This window comes from Ictalurus punctatus, chromosome 11 (genome assembly GCF_001660625.3).
Source record: "Ictalurus punctatus breed USDA103 chromosome 11, Coco_2.0, whole genome shotgun sequence".
Lineage (NCBI taxonomy): Eukaryota > Metazoa > Chordata > Actinopteri > Siluriformes > Ictaluridae > Ictalurus > Ictalurus punctatus.
The window spans coordinates 5,763,826-5,786,198 of record NC_030426.2 but is presented as its reverse complement, the minus strand read 5'-3'; the positions used below and the strand labels follow the sequence as shown (position 1 = coordinate 5,786,198).

The following is a 22,373-nucleotide window of genomic DNA, read 5'->3' as shown; positions in this document are numbered from 1 at the left end:
GAAGAAAAGCAGCCCTAAAGTATGATGCTGCCACCACCATGCTTCAACGTGGGTATGGTGTTCTATTGGTGATGTGCATCCAATATAATTTTCAGAATTATTATACCTTTTGAAATTTGTCTCATCAGATCCTAACACATTTTCCCCATATGGTTTGGTGTGGTTTAGTTGAGTTTTTGTGAGAAAGGGCTTCCGTCTAGACACCTTCCCACAGAGCCCAGACATGTGAAGAATATGAGAGACTGTCACATGCAGAAAGTAATCGGTACTTTGTCAGATATCTTAGCAGTCTCCCTGGTTTTTGTCTGGTCATTTTGTAAATTTTGGAGGGACATCCTGTTCTTGCTACTGTGGCTCATACCACTCCTTGTTGATGTACCGTGGAACATCGTGAAGACCATCTAATATTTTGGGAATTCTTTTATACCCCTCTCTCTCTCTCTATCCCCATTTGACAACTGAGATACCGTACAGACTTTGTAAGCTCTTTGAGGACCATGGCTTCAGCATTCAATTGAAACCAAGATGATGTCAAGAAAATCTACAGAAACAGCTGTTCTTTATTTGGGGTTAATCGGAAAATAATTTAATTATTATTAATTTAACACCTCCGGGGTTGGGGGTTCAAATCCTGCCTCCGCCTTGTGTGCACGGTGTTTGCATGTTCTCCCTGTGCTTCGGGGTTTCCTCTGGGTACTCTGGTTTCTTCCCCCAGTCCAAAGACATGCATTGTAGGCTAAACTGTCCATTTAGTGTGTAAATGGGTGTGTGAGTGTGATTATGCTCTGCGATGGGTTGGCACCCCATCCAGGGTGACCCCTGCCTTGTGCCCAGAGTTCACTGGGACAGGCTCCAGACTCCCTGTGACCCTGTGTAGGATAAGCGGTACAGAAAATGGATAAATGGATGGATGAGTCATTCTGAACACAGCCACATCCCCAGTTATAAAAGTGTGTACACACTTATGCAACCTGGTTATTGTTCCCTAAACTGTTACTGATTCTGTTTTTCACTTAATTTTTATACGTTGCAATTTAACAGTGAGGGTGGGAAAAGTTCGGATTTATCTTGGTTTAATTTTTTTACCTCACAAAAACCTGACATTTTAACAGGGGTGTATAGACTTTTTATATCCACTGTATATATATATATTTACATACACACAGGATACATGGATTAGCTTCATAATCTAGGTCGATTTGTTTATAGTGCTCCTCTGGGTTTCCCAAATATAGCAGAAAGAGGCGACAGGCAGAAAGCAGTTAGGAGAAGTGATCAACAGGTCAGCTCCTGAGCACACGCTGTGATACAAGGCCAACACAACGGTCAGGTCCACTGGGCGCCAATTTAACAGACTAATTTTATTTCTCCTACTAGTCTTTATTCAAAGCTAGTCAACCGGTTTCAAATCAACCTGCCTTAATTAAGAGTTGAATGCTGCTTCAATCAGGGTACATTTGTGGCATGCAGGCATTTTCAACAAGAACAGCTGCTTTTTGTTTACAAAATATACAACATAATACAGAAATCCAAGCTTCTGTATACACGTTTAGCGTCTCTTGCTATTTTCTAGATCAGAATTCACATAGCAAATGCCGGATTGTAGACAATGTCTAATTTCCCATTTATACCACACAAATCGTACGCATCACTCAAAGCAAAGAGGTCATGAGACAAAAGTAAGCTGAAGCAGGGAATGCATGGATACTCGATGTCCAGTTATTATAAAAGAAGCTCTTAGAAACTGTATGTATTTAGAAAGGCGAGGCTGTGGAGAGCGGAAGAGCAGTGCTGGGCGTTAGGAGTGCTGTGCAGCGTGTGGTAAAGCCAAGAAAATGCACAAATATCCAAATCCACACTTACCAAGTTCATGGCCTGAATCAAAGAAAAGAAAGACCGTTAGTACAATATCCAGAGGAGTTATGATTTAGTGTGCTCTTTTAGCTGTGATTTTGGATTATTTCTCTCTCAGATATGATTAGATGTGCTTCTAATAATATGTGAGAGATGTCTGTTAACAGTGTATTTCCCAGCACAAAGACAGAAAAACAGTGGATGTCATTTTATAGAGGATAACTCTTTCTATAGCGGGTTCATTTTGAACTACTTGTGGGAAATCAGGCGCACATTATGCTCAACATGTTGAAATATCATTTAGAACTTTGCAAATACAATTTAAGGAGATAGGCATGTAATTTGGAAGAAAAACAGATTAATAAGCAATACAATTAGTATAAAGTCAGATAAAGGTGACCACTTTTAGGGTAGCTGAAAAGTGTGGATCCAATTAGCTGGAGAGCTAACAAACAAGATAATGTGTGTTCATGAAGAATCACACAACGTAACTTCCTCTGTCATCTGGATTCAGGTCTACTTTAGTAGCGGAAAACCAAAGCAGCACGCCACTGAATGAATTATAATAACACAACGATACAACGCACATATACTTTCTGTAGCTGGTAAACTATTGTTGGAGCTGATTTTTCCCCTTAACCGTCTCTGGTACATAACTTGGCTTGAAAACAGAGAGAGAGAGGAAGAAAAAAAAAACTCAACTTATAAAAAAAAAAAAAAAAAAAACTACCTGTCTGGATTGTTCTACGAGAGTTCGGGGTGTAAGTGGTCATAGTGAAAGGTTGGATGGACATAGGGACTCTGGGTGAAAAGAGCGCAAGGGTTAAAGGTTAAAGAAACAGGGAGCCTCAGAAAGGCCTACAGGCAGAGAACATGGAGCCATCATGCACTTTTAACCTTAACTGCTACAAAGCAAGAGTCCTGAGCACTGAACTCCACTCACACCACTCCAACCTCCATCTAACACAGGCAGCCTTTGTTTTAAGAGGACTTTCACTGAACTCTTCGTTAGGGTTTTTTCAACCAACGGTACAATGGGATACGCGGTTCTATAAAGTAACGCTGTCTCCGATTTGTTAGTGCAAAGCCAAATGCTGCGAAGCCCCACCCCGCCCCACCCGCAAGAAAGCGCATACCTTCAGCTTTGACTGTATTTCGCGAGATTTTCTCCGGGCAAGAACCTGCAAATGGCTAGAAACCTGCAGAAGAGAAGAGCGATAGAGGGGGCAAGAGGAAAAAGACAGAGGGAGAGAGAGAGAGGGAAAGAGAGAGAAAAGAGAAGCCATAACCAAAGAGGAAAGAGACTGCTGTTTGCATGCTAGCCGTAGGGGGCTAGCAGGAGACACCTACCTTTATACCCGCTTGGAACTCGCGGACTTTCTTCCTTGCTAACACCTGTATGTGACTAGAGACCTAAGGGAGTGTAAAATGGTTTTAAATGGTTTCACACCCATGCAGATACATTTTGACACAGAAAAACGCACACACAAACACAATCACGATTTACTAAGCACCTACCACAATCATGATTATGGGGTTGCAAACAAAAAAGGTGCTTGTCTACCTTTACAAATAATACAGGGCTTCTTTAAGCAAATATGTACAAATATAGAATATTAAATAAATAATAAATCAATAATTTAAATGTGTACATTATGATTGAAATTTGATTTATTAACGCGACACCATAAAATAAGAAATTAGTTGGGGGGGGGGGGTTTAATAAAAATGAACTACCTGTTTCCTTGTGCGGGTTTTTCCTGTCCTCAGCTTAATGTACCTGGCGATGAGTTCATTACGGCCTGTGGAGACAGGGGAAGAACAATGATTTATTTATTTATTTAATACATTTTTTTAACGAGCCCTTATTTTTCCGTTCTTCTCAGTTCCACAAGATGGCAGTCAAAGTACAAGCTAGTTCAATACACTAGTGTGTACACTCTCTCTCTCTCTCTCTCTCTCTCTCTCTCTCTCTCTCTCAGAAAGCCTTGAAGCACTAATGAGGTGACATCCCACAAATAGAAAGTGAATAAAGTCAAGCTGGCTATATTTAAGTGGTGATTAACATTGTGCATCAGCCACATCTACATTGAGACGCTTTCAAAAACACTAACAAGATGGACGTTCAAAAAGTACAAGGATCAGTTATGTATGTTATGTGGTGCGCCCACATAACATACAGCGCACAACAAGAACATTAAATCAACAGGACATTTATCTATATTGCATTAATTGCTTTACTACTAAACATGATCTAATGCTTCTAAATCTGGTCTGAACCACATCTTATCTGCCAGGTAGTGGAAGTGTCCTCCCAACATCAATGTCTCAGAAAGACTGCCTGTGTTCTGCATACATGTCATTCTCAAGGTACAGAGCTCCTTTGTGTCCGGAGAGTTTTTACTATTTGCGCTGCATACATTTTCCAGCTGAACAGTTCGCCAGACAGATCTGTCTGAACAGTTGGGTGCATGTATAAGCGTGCGTGTGTGTTTGTATATACAGAGAGCAACAGGCTGTGTGTGCATACGCAGAGACCTCAAATACTGGCCAGAAAAAAAAAAACTGGAGATGGCCACGCGGTCTTTATTTTCCCCTCTGTTGCTTATAGCATTGAGAGCGGTTATTTCTGCATGCAGGAATGCTTCCTGCATTACAGGAGGAAATTGGAAACCGTGGATCTGCTGGTGGTCTAACACCTGAGCCTGTCTCGTTTTATAACTCGTGTCCCGTCATTCTTCGATTGTCAGGAAAAGGCACTGCTGGAAGCCTTACTTACATGCAAATCAATATCGTTCACTCATGTAAAACAGAACACCGACATAAAACCATCAGTATTACGTGCCTGTATTAGATTTTTAAAGATGCAGGAATATATTTTGCGTCAATGAGTGTAAATCAGTCTAAATCATGATTAAAAATAATAAACTGATGTCGAACTTTCTGCTGATAGATGCTGCAGGATGAATATATTGCTCTGTTTATTGTTTCTATGGTGAGCTCCTTTGGACAGACTTTTAGCAAAATAACCAAATGTGAGATAAGCAGGCACAATGCTTACTACTAGGTCTGGCCAATGTTATGATATGTTAACAGTATTGTGGTAATACATGTTTTAATAACAGTGAGAGCTGATCATAAAATGCTTTTAGAAAAAGGTTTTATTTTCCAACCTTTTTAATGTCAAATCATTTACCGTAAATAAATGATTGATGCGTGATACATATAGCGAATCATATGAACGTCTTCAAATATCATGATATGTCATATCAACACCAATACTTTTCCTGTCACCCTTTCTCTCTTGCCCTGTGCCTCTCTCCTTCCCTCTCTCGCTCTCTCACTTGTTCGCTCTCACTCGCTCTGACCATAAAAGTCAAGCAGTGTAGTTCTGAGCAGAGGAGGGACACAGAAAGAAGCTGCGAGAGAAAGCAAGACACACATGTACTGTGTTAGCCCTTCCCAGCCATATGCTACCCCCTCCTCCCCTCCCCCTACTGACACACCCGCATATGCCTCTGCCTCGCTCTCGCTGCCTCCGCATTCCTTACATTCCTCAGCGCCTGTCACATCTGCCCCACACAGCCTGACTGGATGAAGCAGGGCCAGGAACATGCGTGGAAAGAGAGGAAAAAAAAAAAAAAAAAAAAAAGGCAAACAGAATGAAAGGGAAAGAGAAAAATGGTTTCAATGTTTCTGCCAACAATGGGCAGCTGGAGTCCCCCACCCCAAATCCCTCTCAACAACGGACGCTTGCATCTGCTGTGGACAGTCCTCATTCAGTACCACTCCCCTTCCCCCCAAATCGCTCACTCTAACTGTCCAACTTTTCAAGTGTTGCTCTAAATCAGAATACTGTAAGCCACTCGAAAATCAGAATACTGCCAAGCCACTCAACTAGTTTATGCATATATCTGAGAATTACTGTGAATCCTTAGCCTTGGTCCATGTCCAATATTATCAGGAAAGTGAAAACTGGTGAAAGTGAGAAAGACACGGAAATATACTCATTTTTAACTTCTATCAAAGAGGGGAAAAGGGACAGCAACACCAGTCAGGTACCAGACAAGCAAGCCCATACAACATGTGCGTCAATGTGTAGGTGCGCGCGCACACACACGGAGTTGCTCTAGCTCTTTTAAATTGACATTCTGTCACAGATTAATGCTCTTTCGCCTGGTTTGGGACAAGGTCGGGGGCGGACTCTTTAACCTTTCCTGTGCCAGAACACGTCCAGCCAGCTTTTTAACTGCATGCCCCGTGGAAATTTCCACCTTTGCCGAGAAAAGGAACGCCTCCTCTGTTCCCTCCCTTACCTTTCTCCCCCTCTTTAACCTCACCGGTACTTTTTAAAAAAAAAATTTTACCGTGTTGCCCATCAAACATATCTACAGTTCTAAATGTCTAAATCGTCTGATAAGCTACCTCCCTTCACACAACATTCGGGCCCTGCTCAACCTGTTTCCCTGAAGGGAAGGTCCCATCTCTTTCCTCCCTAGAGTGCTGGACCGAAACACACATGGTTTGACCAAACCCAGATAGAGAGCAAGTATCTCGACAGCAGAACCAGACTGGCTGCATTTCTGCCAGTTAACTGCGCCCTGAGCCACTCTCCGAAGTAAAACAGCAACTCTTCGTAAGAGAGAGGAGACAAAAACAAGTCTGGCTAACCTATAACACAGTCTCCTTTTCGGTTAACAGAGTTAAGCACAGTTTTTGGAATAAACTGAAAACCCACTATATCTATTCAAGCAAACAAGTTCTCACCCATTGTGTAGCCCTGAAAGTCAATAAGGACTTCCATTTGTGAAAAAATAGACTGAGCAACACTAAATAAAAAAAACAACAACAACAACAACTGCCCCCCAATGATGACTGACCATGGCAGCAATACCAGGGCAGAAGCAGTCGGCATGCCTTTGGCCTCACGTCAGCGGTGGAATTAGGAATGCTGAGCTCATCCCACTCGTGAGAGGACTTCTTCAGTGGCAGGGCCTTTGGCCTCACATGACTGAGTGTAAGAGGAGAAGGCATTTACAGCTATGGAAAAGAGCAAGCGCTCGAGACAGCCGCAGGGGGTCCTGACTGCTCCCTAGCCAAAAGAAATGGTAAGAGCAAGTGCAAAGGTCAGAAATGGTGGTGAATGTTTGTTTTCAAAGTATATTTACATGCGAAAGTGCAAGACATTTCTTTAATAAGGAACAAACACTGGTTGCATGGGAATCAGCTTTTGTAGCAGTACCAGAGAAAGTGAACATTCCTTAGTGCCACAGTTTATTGTTTCCATTTATTCAGGAACATTTACACACGTTATTGACACAAGATCTAATATTAAAAAGGCAGCAGATTTTAGGTGAAGGTAGATATGACATTTAATGAGGTCAAGCCACACATGCTGAAACTGCGTTATTTCACAAACGAATTACGAAATCTTTTAAATCAAGAAAAGCACCTATTGAGATAGAACAAGCTTTTACCGAATAAGCAGTAGCACATAAAAAAATCAGGGTCTTGAGATTTACTGACCCAGTGCTATGAACTACAGGCCTGTGGTTGGAACAAAAGCTCCCAGAAAAATACTATGACCCCACAAATGGAAACATTGTTGAGTCATAAATCAAACGGTAAAGTTAAACATTGTAGATTCAGTGAACCAGATGGACAGATGGTCATGCCTGCTTGCACAGAATAGATCCACACACAGGGATAATTATTCAAAATAATTCAAAGCATTTTTTAAATAGAATTATGTGATTGATATATATATATATATATATATATATATATATATATATATATATATATATATATATATAAAATATTATATATATATATATATATATATATATATATATATATATATATATATATATATATATATATATATATATATATATATATATTTTTTTTTTTTTAAATATACAGTGGTGTCCAAAAGTACAAAAAGTGCAAAAGTAAGTGTTCATATTTTGCATTCTTTTTTAATTTAACACAATTTCCATTCAATTATTACATTCAAAAATGATATTACTCACAACAACTTGCGTGAAAAATAGAATCTCTCAAATATTTAAATGAAATTCAGAGTTCCTCAGTACTTGCACTCGAGCTGGCATGGATGCCACAAGTTTGCGCAAAACCTTATGATCCGTTTTAAATCAAATCCATCAGATGTGGTCCGAACACATGCTTAATAGAAGAGATTAGGCATGAGGAAAATCTGACCTTTTGTACAAAGCAGTTAACATTATCAATATCACAATTTTCCTTACATTTCTATCAGGACCTCAAAAATAGTGCAGAATCCTGAATGTTAAATATTCAAGATATTGAACATTTATTTTCTTTGCTTTAAATATTAAAAAAATTCTAAAACCTTCTGAAACTCCCAGATTTTCAATGTGGTCTCAGACTTTTGGACCCCACTGTATCTTGCTCTGAATCACAGTGTATTCTGGGGACTGCTCACATGACTTTTTTTTTTTTTTTAAACCAATGAGACAAAATGAAATGAGACAATTGGAAATGGAAGATGGAAATTTGCATAAGAATGCTGGTTGGCTGCTTAAATCTAAATTGTATTAATAAAATCATATATGACAGCTATTATTATTATACAACAGCTATTATTATAGTCTTACAACTCAGTTTTATTAAATTTTTTTTAATAACATTTTAGTCAAATTACAGCATACTCATGCTTCATCTCGCTAAAGTGATTTTCAGTCCTGAGTCATTATTTTTCAGTACCGAATTGTCATCATCGGTTTAACTACTTTAGTAGTTTTATCTTATTATGATGAGTTTCCATAGCCATCTAAAATGTGAGTCTTTCCCCTATTACTAAAGGTTTTCCAATTTAGCCGATTCCATGAGAACCTGAAAAGTGACTTTGGGAAACTGAGCTCGAATCATTCGTCACATCTTTGGAAAACAGGTGTGCCTCTAAAAATAGAAATACAATCATCATAAATTATATTAAAAACAGAACCGGGCCATGTCATTTCCAGACAGCACATAAGGGAAACCCTCCGTGTAACTGAAACAGAAGCAGTGCTGGAAAAATGCTAACAATGGAATCGTCACAATGGCATTTCTTCTGGCACTGGCTTTATGTGCTGTGTGTCCTCAACAGTAAAGATCAAAGTAGTTCACTGTAACTGAATATGTACAGATAAAAATAAAGGATAGCATACTGGATGTAGTGTAATGTATGTACGAAAGGACTGACCAAACAGACACTTATTTCATGTGATCAATTTGACAACTACGGAAAATGTGAGGGTTTTCTTTTTCGCTTAAAGAAAAAATGCGGAAAAAACCAGACAAATATGCAGTTAAGGATATTCTAATGTTCAAGTGAATGAGTGTTACCAAGATGGAACTCATTAGAAAGTGTCTACCAATGTACAAAAATGTAGTTCTGACTAGTAATCAGTCTATTTTTGAATAGAAGGTGTGTTCGTGCACGTATACACGTGTGTGCGCCTACGTGTGTGCATATGTATGTGTGTTTGAGAGAGAGAGAGAGAGAGAGAGAGAGAGAGAGAGAGAGAGAGAGAGAGAGAGAGAGAGATATTAAGGAAGATGTTGAGAGAGGGAAACAGAAAGAGAATCTGTTATAAAAAAAAAAAAAAAAAAAAAAAAAAAAAAAACAAGCTGTGATTGAGCAAGACAAACAGAGCTGGTTTTGCCACTTTTCTCAACTCTGAGAATGAAGAGAGACAGAAACAAAGAGAGTGTAAAAGAAAGAGAAAACCTAAACTAACTAGGAAGTAGAGTTGTTAATGATCTTAGATAATAAAACAAACCAGTTTGGGGGGGGGGGGGGGGGGGGGTGGACAAGCAGGAGAAAATTGATCATGGTGTTTTTGCTCTACCGGAGAAACCTGTCTGAAGCCTGGCCTTCTCATCCCCAACTCGGGGCAAGTGGAGGCCTGTTCAGTACTGCACTGTGAAAAACACAACTGCTGGCTATGATCTGTATGTGTGTATGGCCTATATCCTTTTCTTGAACCAAATCAGAATGAAATATTTTAAACACATTCAATATGTCTGATATGACTCAATGTTAAATATGTACAAAGAGCCAAAATTTCATATATACATATTATTAGAACAATATTCAAAAGATAAACATTTAATTATTTAAATACAATTAAAATAAGTTTAACATCATTTTAATTAGGTAAGTTGCAATTATCATTATTAACTATGGAAACAATGTTGTCTTTTGCATAACTGATAAAATCTTCTGAAAGAACAGGTGTGACTGACAGGGCACGAAAAATACACCCTGTGTGCGTGCACGTGTGTGTGTGTGTGCGCACGTGTGTTTAGAGGGGCAGAATATAATAACAAATGGAGGTCTGCTGTCTGTTTCATCACTCCAGTTATACACGCATGTACAATATTATAACCTTCAGGTCTGTCCAATCCAGCTCTCTCTATCTGTCTCTATATTTGTAAACACCCACAAACCACCAATCAAATGTTTTCCCCTCACACACAATCTGAACCATAGAAATCCCTGTAATGTTCGAAAATCTGTCGTATGCATACTTGTGACCAGCAATTTGTTTCTATAATAATTTTTTTTTTAAATCTATAATGCACAAACTCAATCAGGCTCACCAAATGAGTGTTGGTCAGGTAAATTACCTACAATTGGGGGGCCACCATTTGGTCTGGTGGTAGAAGTATAAATGACTACTAATGGAGTTCCTGAAAATGAAGAAAAAACATCTCCATAAATCAAATGGTATGGGCAGTACTGTGCAAATGTCTCAAGCACATGCAAAGAAATGCAGCAAAGCAAAGATGCCTTCAAAAATACGGAATTAAATGTTTCTACAAAAAAAAAAAAAAAGGAGCATAAACAGTAATAAACTAAACAAAGTCAATATTTGATGTGACGGCCCTTTGTATTCTCAGGTGTAACTTGTGCAGTTTTAGAAGAGCATTGGCTGATAACTTTTACTGAGCATCTGTAATGTTTGGAAATCTAAAATGTTTTTTGTACTAAATCAATAATGCAGTCCTAAAACAAACATTGGCAGCAAAATTTGTACTTAAAAAATGATTTGGGTGTACAGTACTGAATACATCATCAAATGTAAGCTTGTTTAATACTAGAATGCTCCTTTGTCAATCAACAGTTAGAATGACAAGAGCTTTAGCTAAATAGATTTCAAATGTGCTTGAATCAGTTAAAATGCATTTCACTGTGCTGGGTACAGAACTTTTCCACACAGATAAAGCTGATGTTGTATACGGATTAAAAAAATAAATAAATAGATAAAAATAGGACACTTTTTCCCCCTCCAATACAATCACTGTATTTGAACTTAATATCTCGACCTATTCCACACCTAACCACAAAATCAGCAATCATCCCGTGTGCAGTTTCGAAAAGCAGTTTGTTTCTTTAGAGGTGCTGCAGTTCGTATTGATAAATAACAAAATATGGTCACAGTGAATAACAATGAGAACACTAACCTAACCTACTACAGCTCCTTCTGTCCCCTGGCTCTTGCCATTCGAGGACACATTAGTGAACAAACACAACTATTGGATTTTGGCTATATTTTAGGCACGAGGAGGCCAGACAAGTTATTAGGACGCAATAACGGTGGACAAATATAAACAGTACTCATTGTCATTTTATTGTAATGTATGTCTAATAAGAATAAAAATAATCGACATTTAAAGAAGTGGCACTTGAAGCACACATACCATACATCTTTCCCTCATCGGAGAGGATGATCTTGCGGCGGCCGCAGGGCGGGTAGATGGCGAGTGCCTCCTGGAAACTCTGCTCAATATCGGGGCTCCACACACCCTCTGCATCACTGTCCATTGTCTTATCGAGCTCATCGCCGCCGTCTTCCAGCCCCTGCTGAGGGCTCCCGTTCGCACTCCACTCGTTTGACGCAATGGTGCCGGCTCTGATCGGGCCCAGCCACGAGCCCACACACTATTCTGGGACTGCAAAAGAGGGAGAGGGAGAGGGAGAGATCACTGTTAATAAATCACTGTTCCTATAAAACTACATATAGGCTGATCAATAACTTATTTAATAAAATAAATAAATAAATAAATAAATAAATAAAAACATAAAATAAACTAAACACACAATGTCAGGTTGCAAACACAGTTACGGTTACCCGGTCCGAAGACGTCTCGTAAGTCAAATTTAAAGTGCTGCAAAAGTCATCAAATTAGCAGGCATTACTTTTTATTTCTAATTTGCTCATAAAATGGCCTGTATAAAGAACCATATCCTGAATGTGACTTCCTCAAGGCTAACGCCCCTCCAAATGACAAACGAATTTCTGACATTATATAAAACCCCTTTTAAAAAGGTCTCAATAATCAGGCCAGGCCTGAAAGAATTCTTGCGGTCGGGAGAGAGTGGTCCAATGTGGCTGTCGGAACGTCTGAAACTGGTTAAGAGATCTTAAGTGTTTTTCAGGCTGCTTCTCTTTGCGTGGTATTGTTCCCGAAGACTCAGGTCCCAGGAGTGACTATTATACCCACATAATTCATTCTTTTATTTCACTTTCTGCTGATGTTGACTAAAATACACAGCTTGGGTAAATACGGCTGACTCGACACGTGACCTTCCTGGGGGGATACTTGAAGCGCTCTGGTTACGGCCACGCTGAAAGAATAAGCTTTGCTTGGCAGGCTGAGAGCGTGAATGAGCAAAACAACCAAAAAACCGAGAGCGCGTCTGGAATGGGAGCAGTCTAACTGCAAATGCAGGCTATGATGTGGTCAAAAATTTTGGGCAGATCAATTAGTGAAACTGCAAGCTGCTCCCAAGGCATAATAAGGTCTATGGGAAAGGAGACTGTTCGTTAACTCGATGTCCGATTTGATGTGTAACAGAAGTCGCTGTATGTTATACAAACATACGCAAAACTGGCTCTCTTAAAAAGGGGAAAAGGTCAAGCAAAGGTGAAGGATTAAACATGACTTGGATCTTATCATCATTGTTATAGGTTGTGAGACTAATATTTGGTGATCAAAGCAATGCGAAAATGAACTGAGCCTAATGGGGATGATTAAGCAGTGCAGATGTGTGAGGGATAAAGGAGACGTGAGGGGGTAAAAAGGGTTACTTGTTTTCCTTTGAAGGCCAAAATTTGGCTTCCTGAAAAAATTTAGTTAAACCTGAGCCCTTTGGGCCTGTGTTTCGAGAGCGATAGTGCTAAACATCCAGACTGATTTCTGGCAGAACTGACGCGCTGCCTTTCAGCAGCCAAGCGAATGCATAAATATATAAATATACATACATAGCCATGAACAGACCGATGGATATACTGGAGTACTTAACTCCTAAGGAACCTGGAAATTCCTAAAAAGACAAGTGTAAAGTACCCTGCTTCAGGTAAAAAGTTATATGGTGTACCATTGTTATGCTATGGTTGTACACCATTAAACATAGACAAACATTTAACATTAGTGTAATTTGTGTCACCTTAGGCTCAGATATTCTTGAAAATAACTTCAGTCACTATGTGTGTTGGTGGGGGAGATGATAAGCGCGCATGTAGAAAGAGACTCTGCTCTATTGGAGAGTTGGGCTTAAATTCCAGACATCTCCTTATTAAGGAATCACAGCAAGGGCTCGCGCTCGCTCGCTCGCTCTCTCTCTCTCTCTCTCTCTCTCCCTCTCTCTCTCTCTCTCTCTCTCATGTGTCAACTGAGCTCCCTCTCTGCCCTCTTCCCCACCCCAGCTCAGCCGCCCCACGCTCTCAAGCACTCTGCCCAAATAAGGAGAGGAGAGCATGGGATGAGGGGAGGGGAGTACAGAGAGGGAAGGAGGAGTGTGTGTGTATATATGTGTGTGTGTGTGTGTGTGTGTGTGTGTGTGTGTGTGTGTGTGTGTGTGTGTTGTGTGGGCTGGGGGTTGGTGTAGAAGGAGGGGAGGCGAACAGTGGAGTGACCAATTTAGGCGTCCGCTTCGGGGGTCTGGAAAACAGTGGGAACGACAGCAGCGCCCAACACTCATATGCTAAAGAGTTGCACTGAAACTAAAGCTAGTGTCGGGCTTACAGGCAGGAGAACAGCTACAAATTCATTAAAGAACACTGAAAAACTTTGCTATGAAACAATAATGATGAAACGGCTTAAAAATGTTTAATGGCTTTTAGTAGCACATGGCTGAACCTCTTTACTCGACTTAAAGCAGCATTTTGAAACATTAGCCTGTATGACGTGGAATGTTGTTACTAAATATATAAACTGAGAATTGAAGGCTGACAAACACAGATGGAGGTAAAACCTCAGTCTTCCTTAACATCTGGAGAAATCAGAAACACTGCAGCTTTCATCAAATTATCTTCCCCTCAAGGCTCAAAAGACCTTTGGCATTACATGGCACAGCAAGGGTATTGTGAGTGAGGCACTATTCCAAAGTGCACTTCTTTAACACACACACATACAAATTTCATTTTCCAGGCAGACAGCTGAGATATTATAGCTCTTGACTGAATGAAACAGCACACCATTCACACTTGGTAGTAACATCCGTCTCAGGTGACTGGACAAAAGGTGGACAGCACAAAGTACCGGTGTGAATGGAATTAAATGCGCCTTATGATCTAATCCCTCAGACCACTTGCTGAGGTTCACATTTGCAGGTTTGCATTCACAGTACAACTATTCAGTCACACTGGTGATACTTTGAACTGTTCAGATGTGTAACAGTTAAAAACAGTCTTGGGCATTTTGCATACATTATGTTTATTACATCCTTAAATATGAAGATTGGGAACGCATTACTTGGTTTTTTTTTACCAATATTTAACTATCTTGTGTCAGTGAACTTATTTCAGTGCTCACCATAGCCTCGGATTCCAGTTCTTGGCTGATAAGAGTGGAACCCAATGTAGTCTTCTGCTGTTGTACGGTATCTGAATAACCTTAAAGTTCGATGTGTTGCACATTCTAACATGCTTTTCTGCTCACCACGGTTGTAAAAAGTGGTTATTTGAGTTATCGTAGCCTTCCTAACAGTTTGCACCAGTCAGGCTATTCTGCATTTACCTCTCTCATCAACGAGGCCATTTCCACCCACACAACTGTTCCTATTAAAAGGGCCAGTGAGTGTATGTAATAATACGAGATGATTTAACACGTTGGTGAAAACCTAGCCTGTGAAGAAAATGACATGTTTTAATACTGCTTTAGTAAGGAAAAACGGTCTGTATGATGTTAAGTTTTAACAGGATGACTCATTTTGCAATGATGGTCTAGACGGGCTTGAAAAATGAATCGGGTTTGGAAGAGGAAGATTTTGAGATTGGCAGTATACAGTATTCACCCATCAGATGGCACTGTTGAAGGAAACGTTATTATACGATTGAGTAGTATTCGCTACATAAAAGCTGTAGGCCACACAAATGACCAGAAAGCATGCAGTTTGATTTCCAGACATGAGCTTGAAGCTGCTGTCAGTTGCGTTCGACATGCACCACAAACACAAAATGCATAGCTTCAATGCATTACATTATTCATTTATATCTGACCGTTGATAATACATTTGATTTTATAGCCTTTCACACTGTGGTCAAGTTCATCAGAGTTGTGTTTTTGTTTGAATATTTTAAATCAACCGCTCTGAGCACCCAACACTTTAATTAGGGATTGACAGCCAAACGCTAAATATAAGCACTTTGTTCGAGTCCTTATTTGGTATTGGTTCTGGTGGCATCAGGTTGCTTTTGGCAGATTTGGAGACTCATTGAAGATATGTGAAGAATAGGTGTGAACAGCTGTCAATTTCAGATGCCCACTTGATTGTGCCTATAGTTTGAGTGTAAGAAATACAGTATAATACACTCCATACAGGATTTTGCTGAGGTTTTTTTTTAGTGATTATCGCGTCCAAAATACTTGATTTTGCTACGGCTTTTTTCAACATTTGCGATGCAATTTCCGGATTTTTTGTGCTTGTTTGTGGAAAACTACTTGAATTGGCAAAACTGCAATTGCATGAAATTGTTTTGTACTGTTTTTCACAGAGGTGTTTGTTGGTAAATAAGACCTTTTAGCCGTATTCACGTTTGAGGCATGTGAAACGAAAGGGGCTTTGGCTGAATGTGTGTTCTGATGACGTCATATGACGCATCTTGGCCCAAAATCTGCTGTAATTTTGAAAAATTGCAATCTCCTCCGAATATTGCGGCGCTTCCTTGATTTTGGGTAATTTCTGCAATCGCAAAATCACAAAATCCTGGAGGGAATGATAGGATCCCCCAAGATGGGTGTTAATACAGAGTCTGAAGGGCCACTGGTGTCGCACAGGGCGAGCTGTGGTGTTACAGACGCCTTAGTATATAATGCTTACGAAGCCTCATGTGTAACAGGAACATACAGGCATACAAATTCGTTCAAACAGCAGCTAGCACAAACTTGGCAACTTTGCCCGTGTTGATGAGGAGTATTGTCTACTTTTGCTTTTCATTTAGACTAACGTACACATCTACCGCTTTATCCTTTTTCAGGGTCACGGGGAAGATGGATGGATGGATGGACGGACGTACACATAACAGTCAGAGTTCTGTCCCTCTTCAACTTAAATTGATATGTCCATCCCATATGCTGAATGCTCAGACAAATGGATACGAATCAGTGTCCTCTTCCTTGTACGGGATGCTGTGATATGAAATTCGTGTGCAAAATCTTTAGTGAGAGTTCATATTGGGAAACCCTTAGTCACAGGTCTTTTCTGGGAATGGTGGGAATGATGGCTGACGGAGGCTCAGCTGGGTGTTTTCACGTTTGACCCACAAACAGGAGATGAAGTGTGAATGACTCGCAGAGCTACAATGATAAAGATTCACATGGATTTCATCAGGGCTTGCAGGAAACAGTGACATGAGTGAGTAATGCTTTTGCCTTTCACACAATGCGGACAAGGAAGAAAATAAAGTAGGTAGTTATCCATGTTATCCGAAGTACACGTAGTGTGAGAGTTTAAAAAGGGAAACAAAGAGAGCAATCTTTGGAAATATACCATTAAACCACTTCACATTTATCAAAAAATGTGACTAAGATCTAGCTTTACAGCGAATTTAAGGGTCTTAAGTTTTGTTTTTTGTCTCTCAATGAGTCATCATGCGAATTTCAGGGAGTCCTCAAACTGTTGACAGAGTGAGGGGACTTTCCAGTGCAAACAGATGATTCCACTCATCGAGTGAGCTCACGGCCCATCTGTAAGTTAGTTTTCCCCGATGGGCCACTTTTTTGGCGGGAAAACACTTGAGAAAAGGATTATATGCAGAATGGAGATTGTTATATACTTCTGTCATTAAAAGAGGAGCCGTGCTGCGAACAACCCTATACATAAAAATAAATTTATCTATTCTCCTCTGTAACTTAACATGTGGAATCCAAACCTCAGAGAGAGGACAGCAGTTATGGGAGCGTGGGAGTCATTTATAATAATCTGGGCTGAGGTGAATACTCATTCAAATCCCAGCTAGATGAGACCGGACCGTCTGGGGAGAGGAGGAGGAAAAAGAAGAAGAAAAAAAAAAAAGGCAACACACTAGGATGCTAGGATTCAAGGCTCATTGCTGGCTGACTTGTACTTATACTTGTACAAATGGTTTTTGAAAGAGCAGTCCCAGAGCATACCCTGCTCTTCTTGTTCAGTATTAGTAAGAACGGGAGTTCTTCTTAAGAACTGTTACAGACAGATCAAACCCCCTAGGGAGTTTAGCTCCAGGGTAGCCCCTATAACACACCCTGGTTTCAATCATTTCATTCAATCAAGTGCGCAAGCACAAACGCACAAACACACGCATATACTCACACACGCACACTCTTGAGAGAACAACAGGGCTGGACAAGTGTAGCAGCAGCTGCCTTTTCAGGTCGGATTACAGATAAAGACACTCTGGGCTGAGGGCAGAGTTGCCCTCCTCTCTACAAACCAACATAGAGCTCCACATACCACCAAACATACACCAAGATTTTGAATTGTACACTAACTTCGATCACAGGCTTTAATAAGGGGGGGAAAAAATAAACACAGCAGGCAGGCAATTCTACCACGATGTATAAATGACTCCTTAATACAATGTTACCCATACTCAAGAGGTGGTAGATAATAAACATTTCTGATGTGGAGTTAAGGGCAATGTGAGTTGTATATCATACAGCAAGCACTTAATCACACACAAAAAAAAGCCATTCAAGTGCACAAAATAAACAAACAGGGCTAGACCTGGACATCAGTATGTGGTTCTGGATGGCCGTCACCGAAATGCTGCATCTTTGGTGATAGAACATGAGGTCACTCACACCATGTCCTTCCTACCATGAAATGTTTTGGGGGATTTCAGTGAGAAGTGTGGAACTGCAAAGCCTCTAGTTTGAGCAGTGCAAATTATCACTCACAAAAATCGTAGCTACAGTTATATTGTTATTAACGAAACATGCTTTAATATACAACTTTGAGACAACAGAACTTCACAAACCACATTCAGAATGAATTTGCTGTAATTGTTTGTATTTGGACACTACTGCTGAGCTTTGAGAAGATTATGCACATAAGACTGTGCGCCACTGAACCAGAGCTGAAGAGGTGTTACAAAACACCTTCTTAACACACCTCCAGAATTTATTTAGGATTGCGACTGACTTCCACTCAGTTTGTCTTTCTCACTCTCTTTCCCTCTGTGTTGGAGTCTAATAAATTCTCCCCAGCTCCTCTCAAATGACTTCCTCCTACTTCCGCTCTGGCTCGACATTCAGGAAACAATCAGAGCCGAGGGAGACAGGGGGAGAGAGAGAGTGAGTGAGTGAGTGAGTGGTGGGGGGGGAGAGATAAAGGAAGAGAAAGAGCTACGCAACTACGCATCCTGTAAAAATGTAAGTTACACAACACAAAATACTTTCTACCTTTTATTGTTTCAAAGCTAGTGATGCAGATGGGACTCTCCGAGGAATTAAGAGTTCTGGATCCCAGATTTACACATCGTTTGGAAGAACGTGCATGTATGGAGGATTCAGCTTGCACACTCTCTCATTCATGGCAGCTGTAATCCAACCAGCAGAGGAAAGACTGACACAGGGTCTGGCGTGTGGGCCAAAAGACTTCCGCGAACTCCTGATTCAGCACTTTCTTCGGAAAGTCTCCAGGGCAAATCTGCGGAGCAGCATTCACTGCCTGACTTGGTCATTTAGTGGCTAGGCCAGGGGCTTCTGCCAAACCCCATGAAACCTGAAAGACACGCACAGAGAGGGGAGAGTCCTGGCTTCTCAGTGGTGGAACAGCAACCACCCTCACTCCCTCCACACAAAAATAGTTTTTTATATTGCTTCTCGATTTTCAATGTATTCTATTATTGTTTTTAAGTTGTCCGTTCAATACTGACTGATTTTGCATTGTGTATGCATTTTGGAAATGTCTTTTGTATACCGCCTAGGCCGCTCTAGTACTTCCTACTTGTCGCTTGTGAAACTAGCATTTGTCTGATGTTTTTCAAGTTACAAATCTTTGCAGATTTCACTTTATGCTTTATACCACTGAGTGTTACATTTTCTTTTGCACATCTCTAAGTTGCTCTAAATAAGAGCTTCTGCTAAATTCTGACCGAATGTAAACGTAAATGGCACTGCTTGAGAGCAATTAAATACGAGAATAAAAAGAGAGAGATGTTGGGTGACGTTGAGGGTCCTTTCTATGTCTGACCTACGCTGCTTGATTGCAAGACTTGGAGATATGCTCATGTCTATTTGAGCTGACTTGAGGGTTGTTCATTTCCTACACGCTGGTGAAAATCACCATTATACCTTAATGCTCATTGTAATAATAACAACAACAGGTTAAAAAAGGACAACAGTCACATGAACCCACTACTGGCCACTGTTAAATAAGCAACTCAGGTGCATGTGCGTGTGTGTGTGTGTGTGTGTGTAGGAGTCCTACCGGTTTGCAAACTTCAACACGCTGCCGCAAAACAGTTGGTTTCAAGAACAACTGGAAAGTTCAGCAACTTCAGACTGACAGAAACAAAGGCTACACTGTTCCAGCCAATGAACTGCTCCTCCCCGTGAATTGAAAGGCCAGAGAGAAGCCAAAAAATCTTATCTGCCAATGCCTTGCACAGGAAACGTATGTAAACAAGTGTCTGAAGAGCATGCATTAATTTTCATCTTCAAAGTAAACACGTTTCCAGAGACAGCCGTTCCATCACAATTAATAAAGCATTGCGACGTGGTATGTTTTGGCCGAGGTGTTAATTCTACCTATTAAAAGTGCATGTGGAAAAGGGAAAGAGGGGAAAATGTTGTATGTGAAACTATATAAAAATGTCTCCCTTCTCAAATATTTGGGTGGCTTGAAAAGGGGGCCAGTAGTACACTGTAGAACGTACACAGTGCTAACACAATTAAGCAGTAGTGATTAGTGTGTGGCTTGTCTCATTTTTTTTCATACACACACACACACACACACACACACACACAAAGATATTTGTTCAGGCCTGTGTTGACAGCTGGGTAAGTGGCCACCATTTGGAGGGCTACTTCTGAGGCGGGTGCTAAAAGGCTGCTCCAGTCTGTGCAAATGGACAGGCCTCATTACATCCTGGGTCTCTAACACAGTCCAGTGATGAAGTTGTCAACTGGCCAGCAACATAAACATACACACACACACACAGCACAAACAGACTGTACCCACTGGCCCCAATTTGCTCTTAAACGAGGGAAGCATTCCCAATATTAAAACTTTTTATTTTTCAGATTTAATCACGTCAAAACCTGTAAATAAAATGTAAACAGTTCTCAGAAGTGAGAGATAATGAACACAACGAGCAAATCAACTAAATTCAGTTGCTAACTTATTAAACAGCAAAGGCTCATTTAGTAAGCTGAGACGGCAATATAGACAACTAGTACAAGGAAACATTAAACAAATATTTTTTAAAAAACCTATTTAAAAAACTGTTTACGGTTGGTTAAAAATAATTTACAAAACGTCCGATTTTATCTAAATTTTATTCTTAATTGAACAAAAATGAGCCTTATTATACAAGCCAAATATTTAGCCACCCATATCATAATTAATACTTTTAGTATTGTCTAATAACAGCAATTTCGTTAAAAAAAAAAAAAAAAAAAAAAAAAAAAAAAAAAAAAAAAAAAAGAAAAATCACTACAGTGAATGCAATTTGGGTGGTGTAAAAAAGGAAAGAGCCACTTTAAAAGTGGATTGTCCATGTAATTTAATTGGACATAATCACTACTCCACTAATATTCCTTCTTCAAAGAACTAAAGGAGATCATAGAAAACAAACATGCTACGGATCAAACTAAATGCCTGGTAACTAGAGCAAAGAAAGAAAGCAACTGTTGCACTTTTCAAATCTAGCACAAACACTGAGATGAAGCTGCCAGTGCAGCAGAACGTTCAGAAAGTGTTAATCCACCCCAGATTTACTCTTGCCATCAAAATCTAATATTAGAAGCCTTATGCCACGCCATTCACAAGATCTGTGTTACAGCTCATCTCAGCTCCTCAATTCACTTGAGTTAATGGACCTAAGTAAAAGTTCTTCCAGTTCTTTTAGAGTTAAATAATTGTTGCGTCTTTTTTTTTTTTTTAAGTATTTTTAAAACACTCTGCAAATTAATATTCTATCCGAGTTCTAGTGATCTTATTTTATACTGCATACTGTGATTGAAAAAACAACACACACACACACACACACACACACACACACACACACACACATTAAATGTATAATAAAAAATGTACCTAAAATATTAAGTCATTGGTCTAGACCTACGTCCGGTCCTACAATGGCCAACAAATCTCTGGTGGCTCCTTGGCTTTTGTTCGAAAATGTTCCGATGATTGGTTTTTAGGAGAAAATTAGAAAGTGCTGTCTAGAATGAAATGACCTGTGCAGTCATACAACTCAAATGAGCTGGTCTGGGAGCAGCGTTACAGTGTTACACATTTCTGAAAACATATTCCCTTCAAAATAAAATGAATTTCTTACTGCAAGCAATGAGAAACGAACGGAAATTTTGATTTTGAGGGACAGTGCATATATGACCAGAACACTATGCAAACACAAACTGACGTACAGTTGGGTGCAGAAGTTTTGCACCCCCCATGATTTCTGGGTGCAATAAAAAGGACAATGTACCTGTAGTTCATAACAATTTGTCTACAAAAAGTTTTCAAAAGAAACGGATGTGTCCTGTAAGAAAACAATCCGAAACACAAAGAACAAACAGAAAAATTGTTTAAAAATAAAAATGTTTAGTCTTCTCATGATCCACTTGATCTCCAGACCTGATGTAATGAAGACAGTAGATGCCAGCCAAGTTATAATAGTTATGTTATAAAGAAAAGGCGGGCAAATATGGGCTGAAGCAAAGGGTTGGTTTTAGAGAATGTCACAAAAAGAAAAGGAAGCTATTTCTAAGCTATATTTTCCCCCATTATTAGTAACTGAACATAAAACCAACTGAAAATTTTTGAAACT

The 22,373-nt window shown here is 39.9% G+C and overlaps 1 protein-coding gene across 7 annotated transcripts in view; it reads right to left on the bottom strand.

The window, feature by feature from the left end:
• tead3b (TEA domain family member 3 b) overlaps positions 1–22,373 on the bottom strand; it is a 34,800-nt gene that overhangs the window by 8,739 nt on the left and 3,688 nt on the right. For 2 of the 7 annotated variants that reach the window (XM_017479763.3, XM_017479764.3), the window contains exons 3-7: positions 11,590–11,841; positions 3,592–3,656; positions 3,205–3,267; positions 2,991–3,053; positions 1,864–1,875 (exon numbers count right to left, since the gene is read on the bottom strand). In XM_017479763.3, the coding sequence (XP_017335252.1) occupies positions 1,864–1,875; positions 2,991–3,053; positions 3,205–3,267; positions 3,592–3,656; positions 11,590–11,713 (327 nt within the window). In that variant the 5' untranslated portion in view covers positions 11,714–11,841. The remainder of the gene's footprint in view (positions 1–1,863; positions 1,876–2,990; positions 3,054–3,204; positions 3,268–3,591; positions 3,657–11,589; positions 11,842–22,373) is intronic. The other 5 variants (XM_047158664.2, XM_017479765.3, XM_017479767.3 and 2 more) reach the window with 5 other exon arrangements.